General features: G+C 41.3%; 1 protein-coding gene across 1 annotated transcript; it reads left to right on the top strand.

Annotated features, from left to right (window-relative positions):
- The first annotated feature begins 1,610 nt into the window (after positions 1-1,610).
- On the top strand, positions 1,611-19,417 carry LOC123149912 (DNA (cytosine-5)-methyltransferase 1). Its single transcript, XM_044569702.1, has 13 exons — positions 1,611-1,834; positions 2,124-2,241; positions 16,322-16,561; positions 16,646-16,745; positions 17,113-17,273; positions 17,371-17,436; positions 17,531-17,746; positions 18,113-18,442; positions 18,526-18,552; positions 18,618-18,722; positions 18,789-18,876; positions 19,017-19,138; positions 19,274-19,417. Exons 1-13 carry the CDS (start codon positions 1,611-1,613, stop codon positions 19,415-19,417), a joined length of 1,941 nt encoding a protein of 646 aa, XP_044425637.1.
- The last annotated feature ends 1,045 nt before the right edge of the window (positions 19,418-20,462 follow it).

The raw sequence follows: 20,462 nt of genomic DNA, 5'->3' as shown, positions 1-20,462 counted from the left end.
CATAAATTTTGAGAAGTGTTTGTTGATCCAAAAAGTGTTCGTTAATTCAAAATTGGTCATGAATTCAAAAAAAAATATCATGGATTTCCAAATATGTTTGTCGATTCGAAAAATGGTTGTCGATTCGGAAAGATGATCATGAATTCAAAAAATGGTCATGAATTTCGAAAATTGTTTGTTGATTCAAAAAATGATTGTGAATTTCGAAAAAATTTACTCGCTCCGATCCTAATTATTTGACACAACCTATATACAACATTGTATAGAGGCTGCGTCAATTAATTTGGATCAGAGGGAGTAGTGAATTGAAACTATGTTTGTGAATTCCAAAAATATGTTCCCAGATTTCATAAAATTTCATCAAAAAAAATCACAGATCTAAAAACAATGTTCGCAAATTTCAAAAATATTACTCCCAAATTACAAAAAATACTCACCATTTCAAAACAAATGTCCACGAATTTGAAAAAATAATCATAAATTCAAAATATCTTTGTGAATTTCAAAACCTTTTTCCTTTTCAAAAACAATATTCTCAGATTTCAAAAATTATTCACAATTGAATAAATGTTCTCAGATTTCAAAAAATGTTCAAAAAATTGAATAAATGTTCTTGGGTTTATTTTTTGAAATTTTCATGAATTTTAAAAAGAAATAAAGAACAAAATATAAAATAAAAAGGAAAAAACTGAAGAAATCCACTAGTAAAAACACAAAATAGGAAAAAAAAAGTAAAGTGAAATACGAAATTCAACAACTCTGTCGGTTCCATGATTTCAACGAGAAAATCCTACACTAGAAGCAAAGTAAAAGAAAAATTGGCGCATAGCTGAAAATCAGACTATTGTACCACGGCATAAATGCCCCCCAAAAAGTCTCTACTTGACCCCTACCCCTGTTAATCCGATTTTGGCCCGCGCCAAGACCAGTGGGACCCATGACCTTGCCGACTCAGCATTTCCGGTCTCGCCCCACTCCACATCATCCATCCCTGTTTGGGAACAACCTCAAGGGCTCTAACGACCGGGATTTGGAGGTGGAAGTTCCGATAGGTCGTATGAAAACGAGGTTTATTTCAGACTTCACTCGGTAAATGAAAATCAATCACGTATATATACCTTGGAAAACCGGAAATTAACCACGTGTGTACACTGAAAAAAAAAAGAAAATCAATGAATCAATCACGTATTCCAAATCTGATGGTAATCATGGAAGCACGGTGCACATTCCAAATCTGATTTACTATATAGTATATATTGTAATTGAAATATATGATGGCATGGAGACGTAATAAGCAATTTAAGGAAGGAAACTGGAATATACTTATCACGTAAGTAAGTAAAGTATACGATTGGAAGGAAACAATCAATCAAAATCAAAATTAAAATGGAAGGAAACTATCAATCAGCATACAGCTCCAACGTTCACCTCCTGCATGCTCCGGTTCCGATGGCCAGCCAAAACTGATCGTCCGCAAAATCATCATCATCAAAATTCAAACCTCCTTTTAAAACCCCCAAAATCCTCACCTGCACCCGCACACACTCAGATCCATCTTCCAAACCATCTCCACGAACCCAGTGAGCTGCGAGCTGGAAGTTGAAGTAGCCATGGACATGGAGAGCCTACCGTCGGCCGCCGCCCTCGCCACGGAACAACCGCTGACGCTGAGGGCCTCCACACGCAACCGCAAGCGCACACCTGTCGTCAAGTCTCCGGTGAAGAGGAAGAGATCCAAGGCGCCGGCGCAGCCCGCGCCCAAGGCTGCCACCGACAGCGACTCTGACTCTGTGTTCGTCGGGGAGTCATTCCTCGCCGAGGAGGCGCACAGCAGGTGGCCCAATCGATACAAGCGCCAACGCGGCCCAAACCTGTCACGGACCCAAGTACCTCTACCTAACGCACACCAGCACTTAACCACCCAATTCCCAGGTGGCTGGGTCGAACTTGTGGCTGGGCCGCTTCTTCCTCCTGGGCCGGCCTTCTCCGGGGTTGTGGGCTGTAGAGGTACTTGGGTCCGTGACAAAACCCAAGGAGGGGGTAACTCATGCGTCCTATATCTTCATCTATATATGTGTCACTTCATTCTATATATGCATGTGCTCAAGACGACATTAATGTAGTTGGAGCAGGAAAGCGGCCGCCACTGACGATGAGGAGGTCAAGCTGGCCAAGTCGCACTACCGATCAGCCAAGGTCGACGACACCATCTACAACATTGGCGACTACGTCTATGTAACGGTACGATATACGATATATAACACAGTAATTAACATCCCTAGCTCTCTTCACCTCTAGTTTTTTTTTTTTGAGGGATTCTTCACCTCTAGTCTAGGTCTCATCTCTGAATACATGCATGTTAGCTTCCTTCCGATCAGATTAGTCTTGCTATATACCTAGTTTGTTTGTTGGTCTATCGTAGCAGCACTGCAACAGCAGAGTAGAAGGTCAGCACTTTTTTTTTACTTCAGTACTGAAGATTGTTACCTTAACTTTAACTAGCAGTGTGTCCCGCACACTTGCGCGGCTAGGCAATGCATATATATGAAGAGTAATCTCTACTCCTAATGGAGCAGTCCGTAAGTCGTTCGTTCGTTCGTTCGCAGCCCCTCCCATCGATCGATCAGGTCAACCCCCAACGATTTTATTCCTTACTTCGGTTGTCCCTCCTCTTTCCTTAGAAGACAGGTAAAATCGGCATGCAATCCCCACTTACCATAGTTTGAGTTAATTCACGGCACATCTTTCCTGCAAAAATTGGAACACAATCTTTTTCTTCCCTTGATGCACCAACGCCTGACAAAAGTAGATGCAAACCCCATACTCATCAATCTTCTGATAGGTGAAATCATATTTTCTCCCTGTACCTGCCCGAACCAGAAATCGCTCCTTGTAATCCTGGAACGGGAAGGGCAACTTTCCTGTACGTACTCCTCCCAGATAGCTCATATTGTAGTATTGGAATGGTTTGAATCCTTGACGGTGGTGGTGCGATTCCCTGGCTGCGCGGGGAGCAGCGACAAGCAGCGATGACCAACGGGCATCAGCAGCGTGAGCACACCCGCGGGACCGGAGGCGGTGCAGTGGGCGTCGCGAGCGGAAGAGCGCCGTGCACGGCGTCCATGATTTGGGCGGACTAGGGAAGCGTGCGCCGCCGCAGAATCGGCAATTTGGCGGGCAAACACAATGATCCACTGATGCCAATGAATTTTTTCAGCTGCCGGGTCTGGTGCTCGATCCACTGATTTGGAGAATCCGATTCTGTCCCACAAACATATTGTGGGCACGGATATATTCACGAATGCAGAGCTTTCACGCCAAGAAGTCTGATGTGGAGGGTGGGCGGGAGTTTCGGGCGCACGACGATCCAGTTCGTGGTAGGGTGGTCCGAGGGGTGCATGTGTGCACTCGCCTGGTTAGGAGGATGTAGGCGACAAGAAGTGCACCGTCGACGTTGTTGCGTGCATCGTGGCGGGGACGCCCGTGTGGTGGCTGTGCGTTTGCTGCTCGAGCTGGGTGTTGGTGTGGAGGTCCCCGACAGGAACGGACGCCGCCGGAGCTGCTACGGGCGGGGAGATGCTAGCGGCGTGCTGTTGGAGCTGGGAGGAGACGCGGAGGCCCCGGACCCGATACTCTGTGCAGCGTGCTTAGATGGTTGTGCATGATGGGGAGGCGGAAGGACCGGCGCCTGCCGGCCAGGGCAGCTTCGTGCCGCGGGCTCGGGTGCGATCTCTTCCTCAATCCTTTCCCCGGTGAGCTTTCATTGCTTCTTAGTTTTGGTTGTGCGTGGCTGAGATTTCTGGAACTCCAATCAGATTAATTTCAAATTTATTGCGTTGCTTGCAGCATGACAAGGTCTGCATGGAACTCGATTAGTATGAAATTTGAACATTTGTAGGTTGTTGTGATATATAGTTGCACGTTAATGATTTTTTGGTTGTTAGAAACTTGGAATCGGACCGCCCTGAATGAGTACATGCAGTTTGAATCACCACCCCGAGTTGAACATAGTGATTTAGGATATGTTGCCTGATTTATGTGTTGGTGGCTTTGGGTAGGCTGGTTTGAATCTGAATTCAATAGCTGATGAAGGTAAATCCTTGAACAAAACGTGAAGGAGTTTATGAGACAGTATATATTTTTCATTCAACACCCACTTCCAACATTGTAAGAGTAAAGCTAGAAATCTTGATAGGAATGTTTAGACATTGACGTTTTCCCTGATATGTCAATGCCCGCATGCCTCTCTAAAAAATACTCTTCTCAGATTACTTGTTTGTGTTTTGTTCCCTCGCTACTGAGGAACGTGATGACAGAAAAACGACGGATGGGGGTGAGGCAATAGTGGAAGAAGGCACGAGGAGCAAAGCAGATAGAAAATAAATGAAGAACCATGCCTATCATTTTATGATTGTGTTAACATACCTTCTGTTTACGTATATTTGTTCATGTTTATTTCGTGATATATTATGATAATTTTTTATAAGTATCACTATCTACTTCCTCCAGGTGATAGAGGAAGAGGAAGAAGCAATTTGTAGGTGCATACTATTATAGCATGAATTGGTTCTTTGGCAAAATGTTCATGGATCAGAATAGGTGGGGGTTATTTAGTTCAGTTTAGAGAGCATTTTTCATTGCCATATTTTTTGTCACCTTTGGTTTTCTATATTGGGCCTCATCTATGAATATTTTTGATTATGTTGTTTCCCATGGTTTTCCTATATGTAACACAGTAACAGTATGTCAGGTTTTACAAGGTTGATCATTGAACCATGTTCCTCCGATTAATAACAAATGGTTCAAGAGTTGTTTGTACTGTGAACCATTATTAGCGATGGATGTCCTAATAATTAATTATAAGCTGGTTGTTTGCTTGCTTCTTGTGAATACAACATGGCTCGCTGACTTTATTTTTATCGCAGTATGCAAGCTTCTAAGCGCCGGATCAAGGTCCTACTAATTAATTAAGGGGGTCGATTGCTTGCTTTCTTATCTCAGTAATGCAAGCATTACATGGGATTGCCATGTTGTGAATTAAAAGGAATCCAGTTCTTTAGGGCACGGTTTAGTTATTGCTGAACAGAAGGCCATGTAAAGAGTAAATGGCAATGTAGCATAATAGAACAAATACATGGTGTTGTGTGCTGCAGAGTTGCAGTGTATTCCTGCATTTTGAAATATGGAATAGATATGATATGCTAGATATAAAGCTTCAGTTTGGAATTCTGCTGTGTAGTTTGGTGTACTCTCAATATCATTTCAAGTATAGGGTTTTGTGACGAAGGGGGTCAAGCCATCGGGCGGCACAGCGGCGAGCGAGCTTCACTGATTGCAGCGAGACGAGAGAAGAAGAGGAGTACTCGAGGAAGAGAGTGAGCAGTAAGTAAATTCTTATCTGGTCTAGCAATAGTCTTTTTTCCTCCGAAATAGGCAGCCAATCAGTCGCGCCATTGCCACCTTACCACCCAGTGCTGCACAACCCAAGACAGCGCGCCGCCGGCAGACCCGTTGACGAACTAGGAGCATCGCCGCCAGCCGCCACCTCCGAGCAGGGTCGCCATGCGCGGGGAATGTCAGGGCTGCCTCCGCTGACACCACGCGAGCAAGGCCCGACGGTGCACGCCGGCGGCGGCGAGAGGGGGTTAGTATGAGGTGGAGGAACTGGAGGGAGGGAGGGGAGCCTCACTCAAGAATCTCGAGAGTTTAGCATGAACTGTCGATGGAAAAGAATATGCCTTTGGTATTTTCATGCTAGGTTTTGCTCTTATCTGAAGTCCCGTGAGTACTTTCTTTTGATAAATTTGAACATGTAATTTTGCATTGCGATTTCTTAGCACATTCCTAACAAAAGGTGACATTAAGCAGTTCGAAGATGGCTGTGAGAGGCACCACACCCTATACAAAATATTCTTGTTATTTTCCCCTTTCGCCTTAGGGTTGTAACTCTCTTGTAAATTCCTAATTTTGAATCTTTGAAAAATAGGATGGCCCTCTTATCTTATGTATTGACTTATATACTTACATTCTTCATACGAGACAAGAGGGCCATTCTATTTTTCTCGGTGAAGCAACAAAGATGTTTATTTGTGATATTTTTCCATGTAGTGTCCTACTATACCACCCAAGATAGATGGCGTGAATTTGTTTTGTTTACACAAAGTATTTTTTAATTTTCTTAATTTGTAGCATAGAGATGTTAATCTAAGTGTATGGTGAAGGAAGTAAAGGGGGAAATGCATGTACAATGCTCACAAGTTCAGATGCATACTCCTTTAGAACTTCATATATATTTTTAAAAACTTCTTTATGATCGTGTTCCCATCGGACGTCTGCTACCTTCGCCGCCACCCTTGCGCCGGACCTTGCCCTCTACCGTCGGACTACACCTGCACCTACAAAGCAAAAAGTGCTGGGCAGCCATCAATGCTCCTTTTGTGAGGAATATTAACAATAATGACACGCAATAATCTTCAGCCATCAATGCCTATCACTTTCGGACGACACGGTTATTTAAGTCGGTCGACTCGCTCCTCGCACGGCAAGGTGGAATTAAACCTCCTACCGCGCCAGGCCAACTTGGGTGTTAATCTTCACTGCAAATCACTGTTCAAGATATCTTCCGATATTCCGATAAATCGGCCGATTTATCGCTTACCATTGTCTGGCCGATAAGATAAATCGACCGATAAATCAGCCGATATGGCGATAAATCGACCGATATGCCGATAAACTGGCCGATTTACCCCTTATCGATCATGGGTCGACCGATAAGTTCCCGATAAGTGATATCCCCAACATTGCTGCAAATCTAAACAACCCCGTCGGCGCAACATGGACTGTGGGTTCGGATCGTAATCGTATACACTAGAACTGACATGCAAATCCAAAATGATCGACGTGCATGTGTTTGCATGTATTTGATGTTTGGAAAAATAGGATTTGTGATTGCAAATGAAAATTTAAGGCACGAGAGGACACTATCCGTGGATGCACCTGGGTGCGTCTGCAGACGTTTGAGGGGCCAAATTTGTTCATTGTGTCAGTAGATGCTCTGAAATCATGAAGAAAAGTAACAAAGAGCAACAAACACCAAGTGGAAATTCTTGGAACACTGTCCATATGAGCATCTTTGAGAGACTTATAAGCTTGCACATTGTTTTGAGATTGACGAAGTCGCTACAGACACCTTCGTTGACTACGGGAGCGTCTTCTCCTACTGAACGCACATCACTAGAAGGCCTGAAATAAATCTAAAAAATGCAAGCACGAGTGTCAAGTCTAGGATTTGAACACTGGTGGGCTAAAATACCATTATCCTCCTAACCATACAACTATAAGTCATTGTCCTCTTAACCATCCAACCACGCATTCTTTCGCTCATACGAATATGTATTGGACCATATGGATGCATGGCATCACACTAACTGAGTAACGTATAATAGCAATACCACTAATTGTGAGATAGGTGAACAAATGGATAAATGTCTAGATTTAACCCATGTATATTTAATTTAAGTTTTCATAAAATCTATTTTAAATGATGTTTAAAAAGAATTATACCGGTGTCTAATTATCTATGATGCACGAGTCACAAAAGCACATAAATTAGAACAAAATGTGCAATAAAAAATCCAATGTTTTGTATCAATATACAAAGTGTAATAAATTTGTCAATAAAATAATACCTTTATTCTTTCGCGGAGTGTCCATCACGGTGCTATGATCTATGATATTGCATGTTCATATAAAAAATATTTGTCAAAATCATATACTTAAGAACATGTATGGTAGTACATCTAAAATCTAGCCGCACAAATGCACGGGCCGCCCCGCAGTTATGTTTACACATGCTATCTGTAGATTTTTTAAATGCCCGTGGCAACGCACGGGCTTTTTACTAGTGTAGTTTGTAATGTCTAGGTTGATCTATTAAAATAACTTTATGTTGATTAATTTCTTTCTCGGTGGTATATCTCATGTCATCAAAATTGGAATTTATGACACTCTATCACTCTAGAATGTATATTATAGATGTTTTGTGATTCCAACCTTTATCCATGGTGAAAAAACACTATGCACCTTCCTTTGCAAGAGATGCGCTTACTCACAAATATATATCGCCCGTCCATCTTTCTTACCTAGTGTCATTCATATCTTCTACATAAGACATGCATCTATTTTTCAATGCTTCTCAACCTACTACTTTTTGATTATTCTCGATCACCATGGACTTGGTCCGCTAGTGATATGAATGCTTCTGCTCGTGTCCATCATGCTCCTATCAAGCTCTTCCCATATACTGCCAAAAACTATCCATGTTGATGCATCTAATGCACACTTCTTATTTCCAATGCGCAAAAGTGATACATGCACAGAATACACTGAGGCATGTTTGGATGTATTTCCCCTTTCTTTCATTGCTACATATTGCACGCTATTTGATGTTTTTTTGTTGATGTTCCGTTTGTGCTTTGAATTTTGTATACAAATACGTACAACTGCCCATATAAATTTATGTACACCGATATTTATAAGAACATTGTTTTTTTCTAACTCCTTCTTTTCCTTACACCAATTCTCTTTGGTGCATATATATAATTTGTACTATCAATGGATTTTGCTGCAAAATTAAATTTACACTTTATTTGTATTTTCATGGGCATCTTTATTTTCAAAATAAGTCCCGCACAGTATGGTATGAAAATAAAAATGCTAAAATTTTGTTCTTATTACAATACTACTAACGTAAAATAGAGTTAAATCCATAGTGGATTAGATTCCTCCTGGCATATTTATGTATGCATCTAGGACCGTCTGTCTTATTACTATTGTCCACGCCAATTTGATATAGCACCAATATTTACACTTGCTCCATTGAAACATTGTTCTTTATTATCGTGTGTATGTTGATTTGTAGTGACCTATAATTATTACAAATTGACCAGGTATGCTGTTTACAACATATTTGCTACAACTTCCTCTTTACGTCACTCTCATATTAGCTATGAACTAATGTGTACAGTTTAACCACTTAGTAAAAAAAACTACATTTTGTACCATGTATATGTGTAATTGATTTATATGCGTTATCTACCCAATAAAAATTGCACTCCAGCTCAAACATCTATTATCAGTTTAAGTAATATATTTTTTAGCATAACTTGCGTCTACATTTTATCATCTTCACAAAAAATAACTGCCTTTAGTCCCACGTATATGCTAGTATTTGGCGTAATTCGGGTAGATTAATTGCACAAATCTGATTGATGGCATCCAGTTAGATGTTGATCATGCATCGAATGCAGACATATCAGGTTGTACCGTCGGATGACTTTGGGTTCGCTTGAGTCCAATTCCATACACATATACATGTGTATATGTTTTCCTTCGTGTGTAGTTTTAGATCTCTTTATAATTAGCATCCACTGCAAAATCTACGATTGAGAATATTCCAATGAAAGAAAAAATTGTTTTGCTGATGTCATCGTGACATCATCACATGCAATGGTCGTACAATCTGGCATTGTTTGCTACACTAGTAGAAAAGGGGGATTTGGTCCAGGCCGGATAAGCCCATTAGTCCCGGTTCAGTCCAGAACCGGGACCAATGGGTGCATTGGACCCGGTTCGTGAGCCCAGGGGGCCGCCCGGGCCACGTGGGCCGTTGGTCCCGGTTCGTCTGGACCTATTGGTCCCGGTTGGTGGTACGAACCGGGACCAATGGGCCTCGCTCCTGGCCCACCACCATAGGTCCCGGTTGGAGGCATGAACCGGGACCAATAGGTCCCCTTTAGTCCCGGTTCATGTCTGCAACCGGGACTAAATGGTTCGTCCTCATTGCGATTCACAGTTTAGTCCCACCTCGCCAACCGAAAGGCGCCCACACTGGTTTATAAGCCCGTCCCTCTCTGCCTTGTTGAGCTCCTCTCAAAATGAAAATAGATGCCCCTATACAGGAAATTTGACCTAAATTCATAAAGAATTTCTCTAAAATTCATAGAAATTGATTATGAATTTAGGTTGAATTTTCTCTATAGGCGCATCTATGTTCATTTTTTTTAGTAAAGTTAATCACAAACTTGAGATTCACACAAATTTCAAAGAATTCAAATTTTAACTATTCTATTTGAAAACTAATGGCACTAACAGAAAGTTTATAATTTTCGGTATCTCTGTGGAGAAAGATTGTACATAGTAAATATAATACACAAAGTGTTTTCAAATTTGAAAACTAATGGCATTAACAAAAAGTTTATAAAGAATTAAAAAATAAAGCAAAAAACAAAAGAAAATAAATAATGCAGAAAACAAAACAAAAAAACTGGAAAAAAATAGCAACAATAAGTATTTTGTTGTAAGTAGAAACAAAATAAAATAAATAAAACAACAAAGAAAAAAAAAGGTGCCACCTACTTGGCCCCCACGGCCTGAATACGACTAGAAACCGTACCATGGGCCAAGATTCAGGCCCGCAGGAGGCCAGTAGGCCCACAGGCACACCGCACAGGGTTAGGCCCGAAAGGCTGCATTTGAGAGGAGCTCGAGAGGGAAGGCGCAGCAGCGCTTATAAATCACTCTCGAGCTCCCTCAGCTAGCGAGGTGGGACTAAATTTCAGGGTATAAACCTTTAGTATTGTTGAAACTAAAATTATATAAAATTTATGCAACTAAAATTATCAAAGTATTTTCTGTTCAAAACATTATAAGCAAAAATAAACTTTAATAGCAAAAAGAATTATCATAAATATTTCTTTTGTTACAAACTAGTGATTCACATAAATTTCAAAGAATTCAAATTTAAACAATTCAAACTGGAAAATTAATGGCATTTTGATAATTTGTTACAAACTAGTTTATAATTTTTATTACCTAAAACCAAAAATAATAACTGAAAAACTAGTAAGTATTTTGCTGTAAGTAAAGAAAAACAAAAAACTGTTTTTTTTTAAAAAAATGCCGCCTACTGGGCCACCACAGTCTGCATACGACTAGAAACCTGCTAGTTGGGCCAGGATGCAGGCCCACAGTAGGCCCAGTAGGCCCACATGCACAGAGAGTGGATTTAGGCCCGTAAGCCTGCAGTAGAGAGGAGCTCGAAGTGGTCGGCTCGGCAGGGCTTATAAACCACTCCGAGCCCCTCTCGGCTAGCGAGGTGGGACTAAACATCCCAACGCACCGCGGCAGTTCCAGTACACGCCCTTTGGTCCCGGTTGGTGGCACCAACCGGGACCAATGCCCCCCTTTAGTCCCAGCTGGTGGCACCAACCGGGACCAAAGGCCGCCGCTTCCCGCCATTTGGGCTGCCGAAAAGTGGCCTTTGGTGTCGGTTGGTGGCACCAACCGGGACTAAAGGTCGCATTCGTCCCGGTTTCTGTCACGAACCGGAACCAATGCTTCGTCTATATAAGTAGCACTTGTGAAATTTTTCATTCAGTTCGTCTTCCCCGCCCGACGACGCCGCCAGGCTGCCCCTCAATCTGCGCCTCGCCGTCGCCCTGCCTCCGACGCCGTCCCGCGCGGCCCAGACGCCGTCGCCACCCCGTGCCCCCCTGCCTCCTCGCCGCCCGACGCCGTGCCCCTCACCGTCACCGTCGCCGCCCCCTGCCTCCTCATCGCCCGTCGCCGCGCCCCTCACCGTCGCCCCCGTGTCCTGCCTCCTCGTCGATCGCCGCCCCGTTGCGTAATTTCCTAATTTAGATGTGTAGTTAATTTAGATGCGTAATTTAGGATGTATAGTTAATTGAGTTGTTGTAGTTAATTTAGATGCGTAGTTTAGATGTATAGTTAATTGAGTTGTTGTAGTTAATTTAGATGTATAGTTTAGATGCAAAAGTTAGAATTTTTTTCTGTTCATACATTTTTTTCTGTTTATATTATTGTTGCATATGCAAAAGTTTGTGTGTTCATATATATGCAAAGAATATGTCAATTTTTTCATAGAATTTTTATGAATTCTTTTGTTGTAATTTTGTTCATAGATTTTTTATGATTTTTTTGTTCATAGAGTTTTCTTTGTCAATTTACATATATGTTCATATTGTGTAGGAATCTGAAAATTATGTATGATCAAAGTCATTTATGTACATGTTCATATTTAGAAGAAAAAGAAGGAGATAAAAAAGGAAAATAAGAAGAGGAAGAAGGAGAAGAAGAAGAAGAATAAGAAGAAGAGGAGAGGAAGAAGAGGAGAAATAAATAAGAAGATGAAAAAGAAGAAGAAAAAGAGGAGAAGAAGAAGGAATAGAGGAGAAGAATTCTTCTTCTCCTCCTCTATTATTCCTTCTTCTTCTCCTCTTTTTTTCTTCGATCTCCTCCTCTATTCCTTTCTTCTTCTCCTCTTTTTTCTTCTTCTTCCTCTTCTTATTTTTGTTATCGGGTATGTCGTTGTCGATATACCCCCCTCCCCGATAACTTTTAGTAAGTACTACTTAGAAAGTGTTTAATGGAATTAGTTAGAACTAGGTAAACTTGTTTATTTTTAGTAAGTACTGCTTTATTCTATTTATAGTAAGTGCTTAGTAGTGGAACTAGTTGATTTAATAAAACTGGTTTATTTTACTATAGAAGTAGTTTATTTTTAGCAAGAAAATTAATAGAACTAGTTTATTTTTTTAGTTAAAGCAATTATTCCCGCATCGACGTGGACGATGCCTACCCCGCATCCTCGTCGTCGAGTCGGCGGAGGACGTCACCTGCTTGACCAGATGGGCCATGTCCGGGACTGGGCTCCGTCGGGGTAGTACTGGGAGGCGCTACCTTCCGGGGGGGCGTAGCTTGGTGAGAAGCCAGCCCGTCGTTGACCCGATCCTTGTTTGGTGGCGGTCGCGTGGGCCAGTGACGGTGCCGAGGCTTCCGGACACCGCGGAGGTGGTACGTCACCGTGTCAGTGAGGAGGACCAGCACGTCCGTCGCTACATGGTTGCGTTGGAGGGCAGGTTCGAGAATACCTGACAGATTCTTCAGGGATCTCACTGGAGCTATGATCCTGTGATGGTTCCTTCCCTTTGGGTGTCCACCGCCCGCACCGATACCCGTCGGGCGCTACGGTTCTAGCTGTACTGGCGATATGTATGATAGTATTCGACGTGTATTAGTGATAATATTCGACGATGTACGGACACATGTAGATGATGTATTTTTCTTATAATTGAATGCATCCTAATTTGAATACTACTTTATTTTGCGATTTGATTTTTCTTATTGAATGCTCAAAGTGGAGAGCACTATGCAAGGCATATGCATATGATTAGTTGAATAATAATGATCTAATTTAGTTTCTGTAGTACACATATATATATATAATTGTACATGTTTAATCTTTGAATTATGAACGTATAAGAAATGTCATCATCGGACGACGGAAGTCTCCCGGGGGAGTGCAACTGGTGCCACGACGATCGAGGTCTGTGCGACAGGCCTCACCTGGACGATGATCGGCGCTTCAGCATTAAGCTCGAGGAGACCTTCGAAGTTGAAACGGTACGCAATGACGACAAGTGTTTTTTTCATAATTAAGCATGACTTCAACTATTTCAACGTGTAATTTTCATCTTTTACAATTCGAGTATAGTTTATCCCATGCCATGCAAGATGCTATGTCTTGGAGAGGATGGATTTTGAAGACCATGAAAATTTTGAAACGAAGAAAATTCACCTAAGGACCCATCATGATGTGGATTTTGAAGTAAAGTTGTATAATGCTGAGAGCGTAACCCATTTTGGTTGCAAAAATTGGGAAGCATTTTGCAAATTATATGGTTTTGATGAGGGTATGCTTGTCACCATGGATCTTGGTGATCCTGAAATCGAGTAAGACAATATGGACATTTGGGTCCTCGTTGATACGCCTCCAGTTCTACCGTTATGTGAGTTTCTCAAACATAGTTAATTATTAACTAACTTATATTGTTCATTTCAAAATAGTTGACAGCTTATTTCCATTGACAGCTTATTTTGAAGTATCAAAGAATGTGCAGAAGATGGTAGATAGAACTTACTACACCGATGGCTCTGAGTTAACTTACAAGGAGAAAAATCATCTGGTTGGATTTTGTAATGATCTTGAGAATTACAATATCTACAATCGAACTCCTCAACATTATGGTCAATACGTGCCACTAGTGCACGTGTTGAACTACGGTAACTACTATGGAGATACCCTGGTAAGATTTTTTACTATTACGACATACGTGCATCTTTTGCATACTTCTATATAAAACTAGTACATCATTGCGCTAACTATGAAGTTATTACTATGTTTTTCAACAGATAATCCCAGAGGATTGTGTGCCTCATCTGATGTATGAGCATGGTCGCCTTGATGTTTTGAACATATATCCAAGTCATCCTACGAATCTCAACTGTCCATACCGGATTTCTAAAATAAGTGGAGACATGCAAATCAGAGAATGGAAAAAATGTATGGACACTCGTAAAGAGGTTCTTGGACGCAAAAGGAAGCACGGCGCAAGAATTGGAGACAGGATGATCTCCATTCTCCATAATGGAGAGTCAGGGTCTATACTGTTTTATGTTATTTTACCTTAAAGAGGGTATTTAGGTCCTACCTAATACTGATGATCATGTGCTAAGAACAATTAAGTAGGGTTGGGTTCGATGACTATGAGGATGATGATCGTATGACTTGTTATTAATAACGAGTAGAAGTTCTATCATGATGATTAGTAGGACTTATTATTATGATGATGCATGATGTGAGCATGAAGAGTTATTATATATATATATATATATATATATATATATATATATATATATATATATATATATATATATATATATATATATATATATATATCAGTGGGTGAAATGAACATGGATTGGATTGAAGTGAAGGAAACATGCATGTGGTGCATGTCGAAAGTAATACTAATCCAAACTTGATCAAGTTAGGATTAATTAGTATTACTTTCGACATGCACCACATATGTTGCGTTCACTTCAATCTAAGCCATGTTTAGGCATAGCATAGCGTTGGTATAAACCAAGCAAGGAGATATAAGAGACCACACTTCTCTCTATTAGCTAGCTAATAACAAGCTAAATTAACCCCCAAAACCCCTAAACAAGCCCCTTTCAAAAAAAAACAAAAACCCTAGCCACATAAATGCTGATGCGTGGATGCCTATTGGTCCCGGTTGGTTCCACCAACCGGGATCAAAGGCCCTCCTGCCTGGGCTCGGCGCACCGGCCACGTGGAGGCCCATCTGTCCCGGTTCTGGTTAGAACCGGTACTAAAGGGTCAGGGCATTAGTAACGACCCTTTAGTCCCGGTTCAGGAACCGGGACTAAAAGCCATTATGAATCGGGACAATAGGCCCGTTTTCTACTAGTGCTACCGTGAGGTGTGTACAACTTCCAGTGGAGTTTCCAATTGTAGTTAGGTTCTGTGTTAGATCTGGACTTTTGCTTTCCTTTTTTTTGACCGGCTATTGTCTCACACCCGGACTACTACAGGACGCAGAGTTTCTGCACCCGAGCTCAAATGAGCTCAGGTGAACAGTAAAATCAAAATAAAATCGAAAAAATTCAAAAAATTCCAAATTTTTTTTGGGTGAAACATTGACAAAAGTTGTAAGTGCTTGCAAAAATTCGTCTTAAAATCACATTCCTAGAAGGCGTGGCAGAAAAAACAAAATTGGTACTCTGAAAATGCTACTTTGAAAAGCATTTTGGAGCACTGAATTTGTTTTTTTTGTCACGCCTCACAGGAATGTGATTCCATGACGAATTTTTGCAAGTAGGTAGAACTTTTGTCAATGTTTATCCCAAAAAAAATTTGAATTTTTTTCAATTTTTTTTTATTTTTTTTCGATTTTACTGTTCACCAAGCTCAAATGAGCTCGGGAGTAGAAAGGTACTTTCGACTACTACATCTTTATGCATAGACACGTGACAACGTGATGGTTCAATCATGCCGTTTTCTACAGATTAACATGTTACGTAATTACTTTTAAATCTTAGCCGTTGCTATTCTAATCAGATTAACATGTTACGTAATTACTTTTAAATCTTAGCCGTTGCTATTCTAATCAAATGGTCTAAATAATATTAGCATATGTGGATGAACATGATGGCTTATTTGTCTCTTGTTTTAATTATATAATAGATAGATAGATAGATAGATAGGTTTAAAATTGGTTATGTACGCATTGCATCGGAATAATGCAGAGGTCGCTTTTTCTAAACAAGTAATAGGAGTAGTAGTAGTAGTAAAGACCGCATTGCTTGATTGTTGCGACTAGAAATAATCCTATACTTCCAACTATTAATTCCTTTCTACGTACCCATTTGTGCATAGGCCGGTGAAAATCTGGTGGACTACATCGGCAGGATAACAGAGTTCTTCGAGGGCGTCGACGGTGGCCGCTACTTCGCCTGCCGGTGGTTCTTCCGTCCACAAGACACAGTGATATCCAACACGAAACTTGTCAAGGACCACACCCACGACCCGAAGCGTGTTTTCTTGTCTGACGAGAGGAACGATAATGACCTTGATTGTATTGTGTCCAAGGTCAAGATCATCCAGGTCGATCCCAAGGTAAGTGTAGTTTGTTGTTCATGACTCTATGATGCCTTATACCTATGTAAATGTTTCTCAGTTTTGTTGCACACCTCGTTTCAGCTTGATCAAGAAGCCAAGGCTCAACTAGCGGCTGACGCGGACCTGTACTTTGATATGTCCTATACTGTCCCCTACTCGACGTTTGAAAATATCACACCAGGTAATTGCTGCCTGCATCAAGGGCAAACCAGCTTGGTTATGTTTTGAACATTATATATATTGGCTCTATAGAGAAACTTACTATATATTGACATGGCTTTGCACTCTGCTTATAACCTTTGGAGTACCATTGCTAAATTTGTTGTATTAGATTTTCAAAATTATTTTTTGGGCTTTGAAGGTTTTTTAAAATATACATAGACCTATTTTCCCCACCAATTTCGCTGTTGTTGATCATAATCTGCTTGAAGTCAGAAATCCAGTTTCCACCTTGAACTTGTACACACAAATTCAGAATTAATCTACCGAGATAAATTCCCGTGGTAAAAAAAATTATTATGATAATACAAGATTTGCCTTGCTTGTAGATATTAATGAGAATTCTGGGATCTCATTTGATGGTGAAGCTAATTCAGAGTCTGACGCTGCAGCAACAAAAGCAACAATTCTCGACCTATATTCAGGCTGTGGTGGAATGTCCACCGGCTTGTGCTTGGGTGCAGTAATAGCTGGTCTTCAGATCGAAACGGTATAGTTCTACCTTATTGTTTTGAAGAATATAAGTGATTGATTTCTCTCCACTAACATGTCCTTATTTGCTTTTACCTTTTTCTTGATATTTGTAGCGATGGGCTGTAGATCTTAATACCAATGCATGTGAGAGCTTTAAGTATAACCATCCAAGCACAGAGGTATGTCTTGGTGCATCTTAAACTTCGTTATATTGTATAAATGCTCTCTCTTGTTTGCTGAATATATAATTTGTTTCCTGATTTTTGGATGTAGGTTCGTAATGAAAAAGTGGAGGATTTTCTTACCTTGCTAGAGGAATGGTCTGTCCTATGTGACAAGCACATTCATAAACATAATGGTGATGCCTCAGCTAGTTCGTTGGCGGATGAAGGGAAAGACCGTGTACTTGAAAAAGGCAAGCTTGTCATAGACAAACTTACCGCCATCTCCTATGGTGGCACCAAGAGAGAAAAATGCATATACTTCAAGGTACTCTTAATTCTCATCTTGTTCATTTGTTGGTGCATTTGTTGTTTGTGTACATGTCATCATAATATAATTTTTTAACAGGTGCAATGGAATGACCATCAGGTCGAGGATTCCTGGAGCCCATGGAGAAACTCCGGTTAGTATCTAATCAGAAGTTATTCGTAAAAAAAAGTGTATTTCAAGTGCAATGACTCTGCTTCAATGTTCAGTGCTTTCCCAGTTAAAATTAAACAATTTGTTCAAGAAGGCCATAGGCGAAAGATCTTACCATTGCCAGTGAGTGTTTCCTATCTTCTTTCTACTTGATAATATTGGCTAAACACAAGATTCGCTAATGGTATTTGATTGTCCTATCACATTTTAAAGGGTGATGTTGATGTGTTGTGCGGTGGCCCGCCCTGTCAAGGATTGAGCGGGAACAATCGGCACAGAAAATGTGACAAACCCTTGGATGATGACAAGAATAGACAGATTGTCACATTTATGGACATCGTTTCCTTCCTTAAGCCAAAATATGTGCTTATGGAAAACGTCGCGGATATTCTTAAGCTCAATGGTGGCTCTGTTGGTAGGTATGCTTTGAGCCGTTTGGTGGCACTAAACTATCAATCTCGGATGGGGTTGATGGTAGCCGGTTGCTATGGGCTGCCACAATTCCGAATGCGAATGTTCCTATGGGGAGCCCTCCCGACCATGGTTTGTTTTTGTACCTTGTCATTATCAGTGTTCTCTACAACTCTATGACTCAGATGATTGATATGGTGTATTTGGCTATGCAGGTGCTCCCAAAGTACCCCCTCCCCCAAGTGCCTTCTCTGTAAGTAAAACTATACTGAAATCACTAGCAAGTGTAAACATGCATGATGACCAGATTGATTCTGTTTTGCAGCAAAGCGTTGTTGCATATGATGAAAATCAGAAACCAACCTTGAAGGAGGCTCTGTGTCTTGGTGACGCCATTTCAGATCTGCCCACGGCAAGTTTCTCCCCCAGCCTATACATTTCATAACCTCGACATATCTAACATCTTTTGTACATCTAGGTAAGCAACGATGAAACTGCGGATGAAACTGTGTATAGTGTGAAAGCAGAGACGGAATTCCAGCGCTATATCCGGCTAAGTCGTAAAGGTAAATTACATAGCTCTACTAACAAGATGAATCCGCTCACCTTTTTGTTTGTTTGGGAAAGAAAGGCCTAGTTTTTCACTTTGCAATTCAGTTTCATATATATACCTTTGTAATGAGTTGAAGCTCCTGACATGTTCCAGAGATGCTGGACTACTCATTTGGTGATAACAAATGTCCCTCAGAAGGTAAGCTCCTGGATCACCGGCCTTTGAAGCTGAACAAAGATGACTATGAGCGTGTTAAGCAAATACCATATCAGAAGGTAGGAGGCTGGACCTGAACTGAACATTTGCAACTCGTGAATGTTGATGATGATGTGTTGCTTGACAGATACATGCAAGTCGGCAACGCGGTGGCGGTCCCAGTCGGCCGTGCGTTGGGGTATGCGCTGGCCCAGGCGTTCCTGCGCAAGTCGGAGGGGAACAGCAACCCGCTGATCGTGCTGCCCGACGACTTCTCCGACGTGGCCACGATGAGGGCGAGGGCAAGGGCAGCGTCGGCTGCTGCCGAGGTGGCGGCGGAGGAGTTGGAAGGAGCTTGAGACCTGAGTTCATCTGGGAACAACTAATCACTAGCTATCATGATGACTCGTTAGGATGGGTGGGAGACGAGTAAGCACTGCTGTTGCTGTGCTTGACTGCTGATGTTTCCAGTCTGTTTTTTGCCCTGTCTACTGGTTTGGTAGCTGGATGAAATTGTGCTCCGGCCAGTTGCAGGTTGTGGCTGCTGTTTCATTAAGTGTAGGACTGAATGAATCTATTCTACTCCCTCTGTAAAGAAATATACGAGCATTTAGGTCACTATTTCTTTACGGAGGGAGTATGTAGTAAACGAAACTGGATTGAACCAAATAGTCGTCAGTAAAATGCAATTTTCTTGCCCGGCCATGAGAAAAAGAAACAAATGGATTTTGGAACTTTGAAGGGTACAAGTATAAGTAGTATAAACTAGCTAGCTAGTTGAGATACAACTTGTTCGTGGAGAAACAACTTCACTAGCTAGTTGAGAAACAACTTATTCCCCTTCTAATACTTTAGAAAATATGGGATTCCAGAAATTCCCCTAACGGTGTTTTGTTGATCTCTCCTCTAATGTTGTAATCTCTATTTTATCATCTCTGATCTCACACTCTGGTCACATAGACCCTGTTCGGAATTCCACCAGCTCCATGAAATCGCGAGAGCTGCGAAGCCAAGAAACAGGTGCTCCGTGATTTTCAAGTGTAACTCCACCTGCTCCGGGGCTCTAAACAGTACGGTAAGCTATCCTGAGGTAGGGATCACGCCGGCCTATCCTGTCGCGTGATTTCCTATCCTCTCCACTGTCCTGACTCTTGTAAAACAAAAACAAAAACAAAAACAAAAACAAAAAATCGAAATATACTCAGGTTGGGACTCTTTTCCCCCGGTGACAGTTTCAAAACAAAAAAGAGACGGGACTCTCAAAAAGATACCAACTGTCGATTATACAGATCGATCGATCGATGCAGCTATATATATATATAATGATTAGTAACTCAAGTTGAGTTGCAAACTGTTGTGAATGCTCTGAATCAAGGTATGATTTCCGATGAATAATAAATAAAA

Source organism: Triticum aestivum, chromosome 7A (genome assembly GCF_018294505.1).
Source record: "Triticum aestivum cultivar Chinese Spring chromosome 7A, IWGSC CS RefSeq v2.1, whole genome shotgun sequence".
NCBI classification, from domain to species: Eukaryota; Viridiplantae; Streptophyta; class Magnoliopsida; order Poales; family Poaceae; genus Triticum; species Triticum aestivum.
This window is presented reverse-complemented; position numbering and strand designations above follow the sequence as displayed.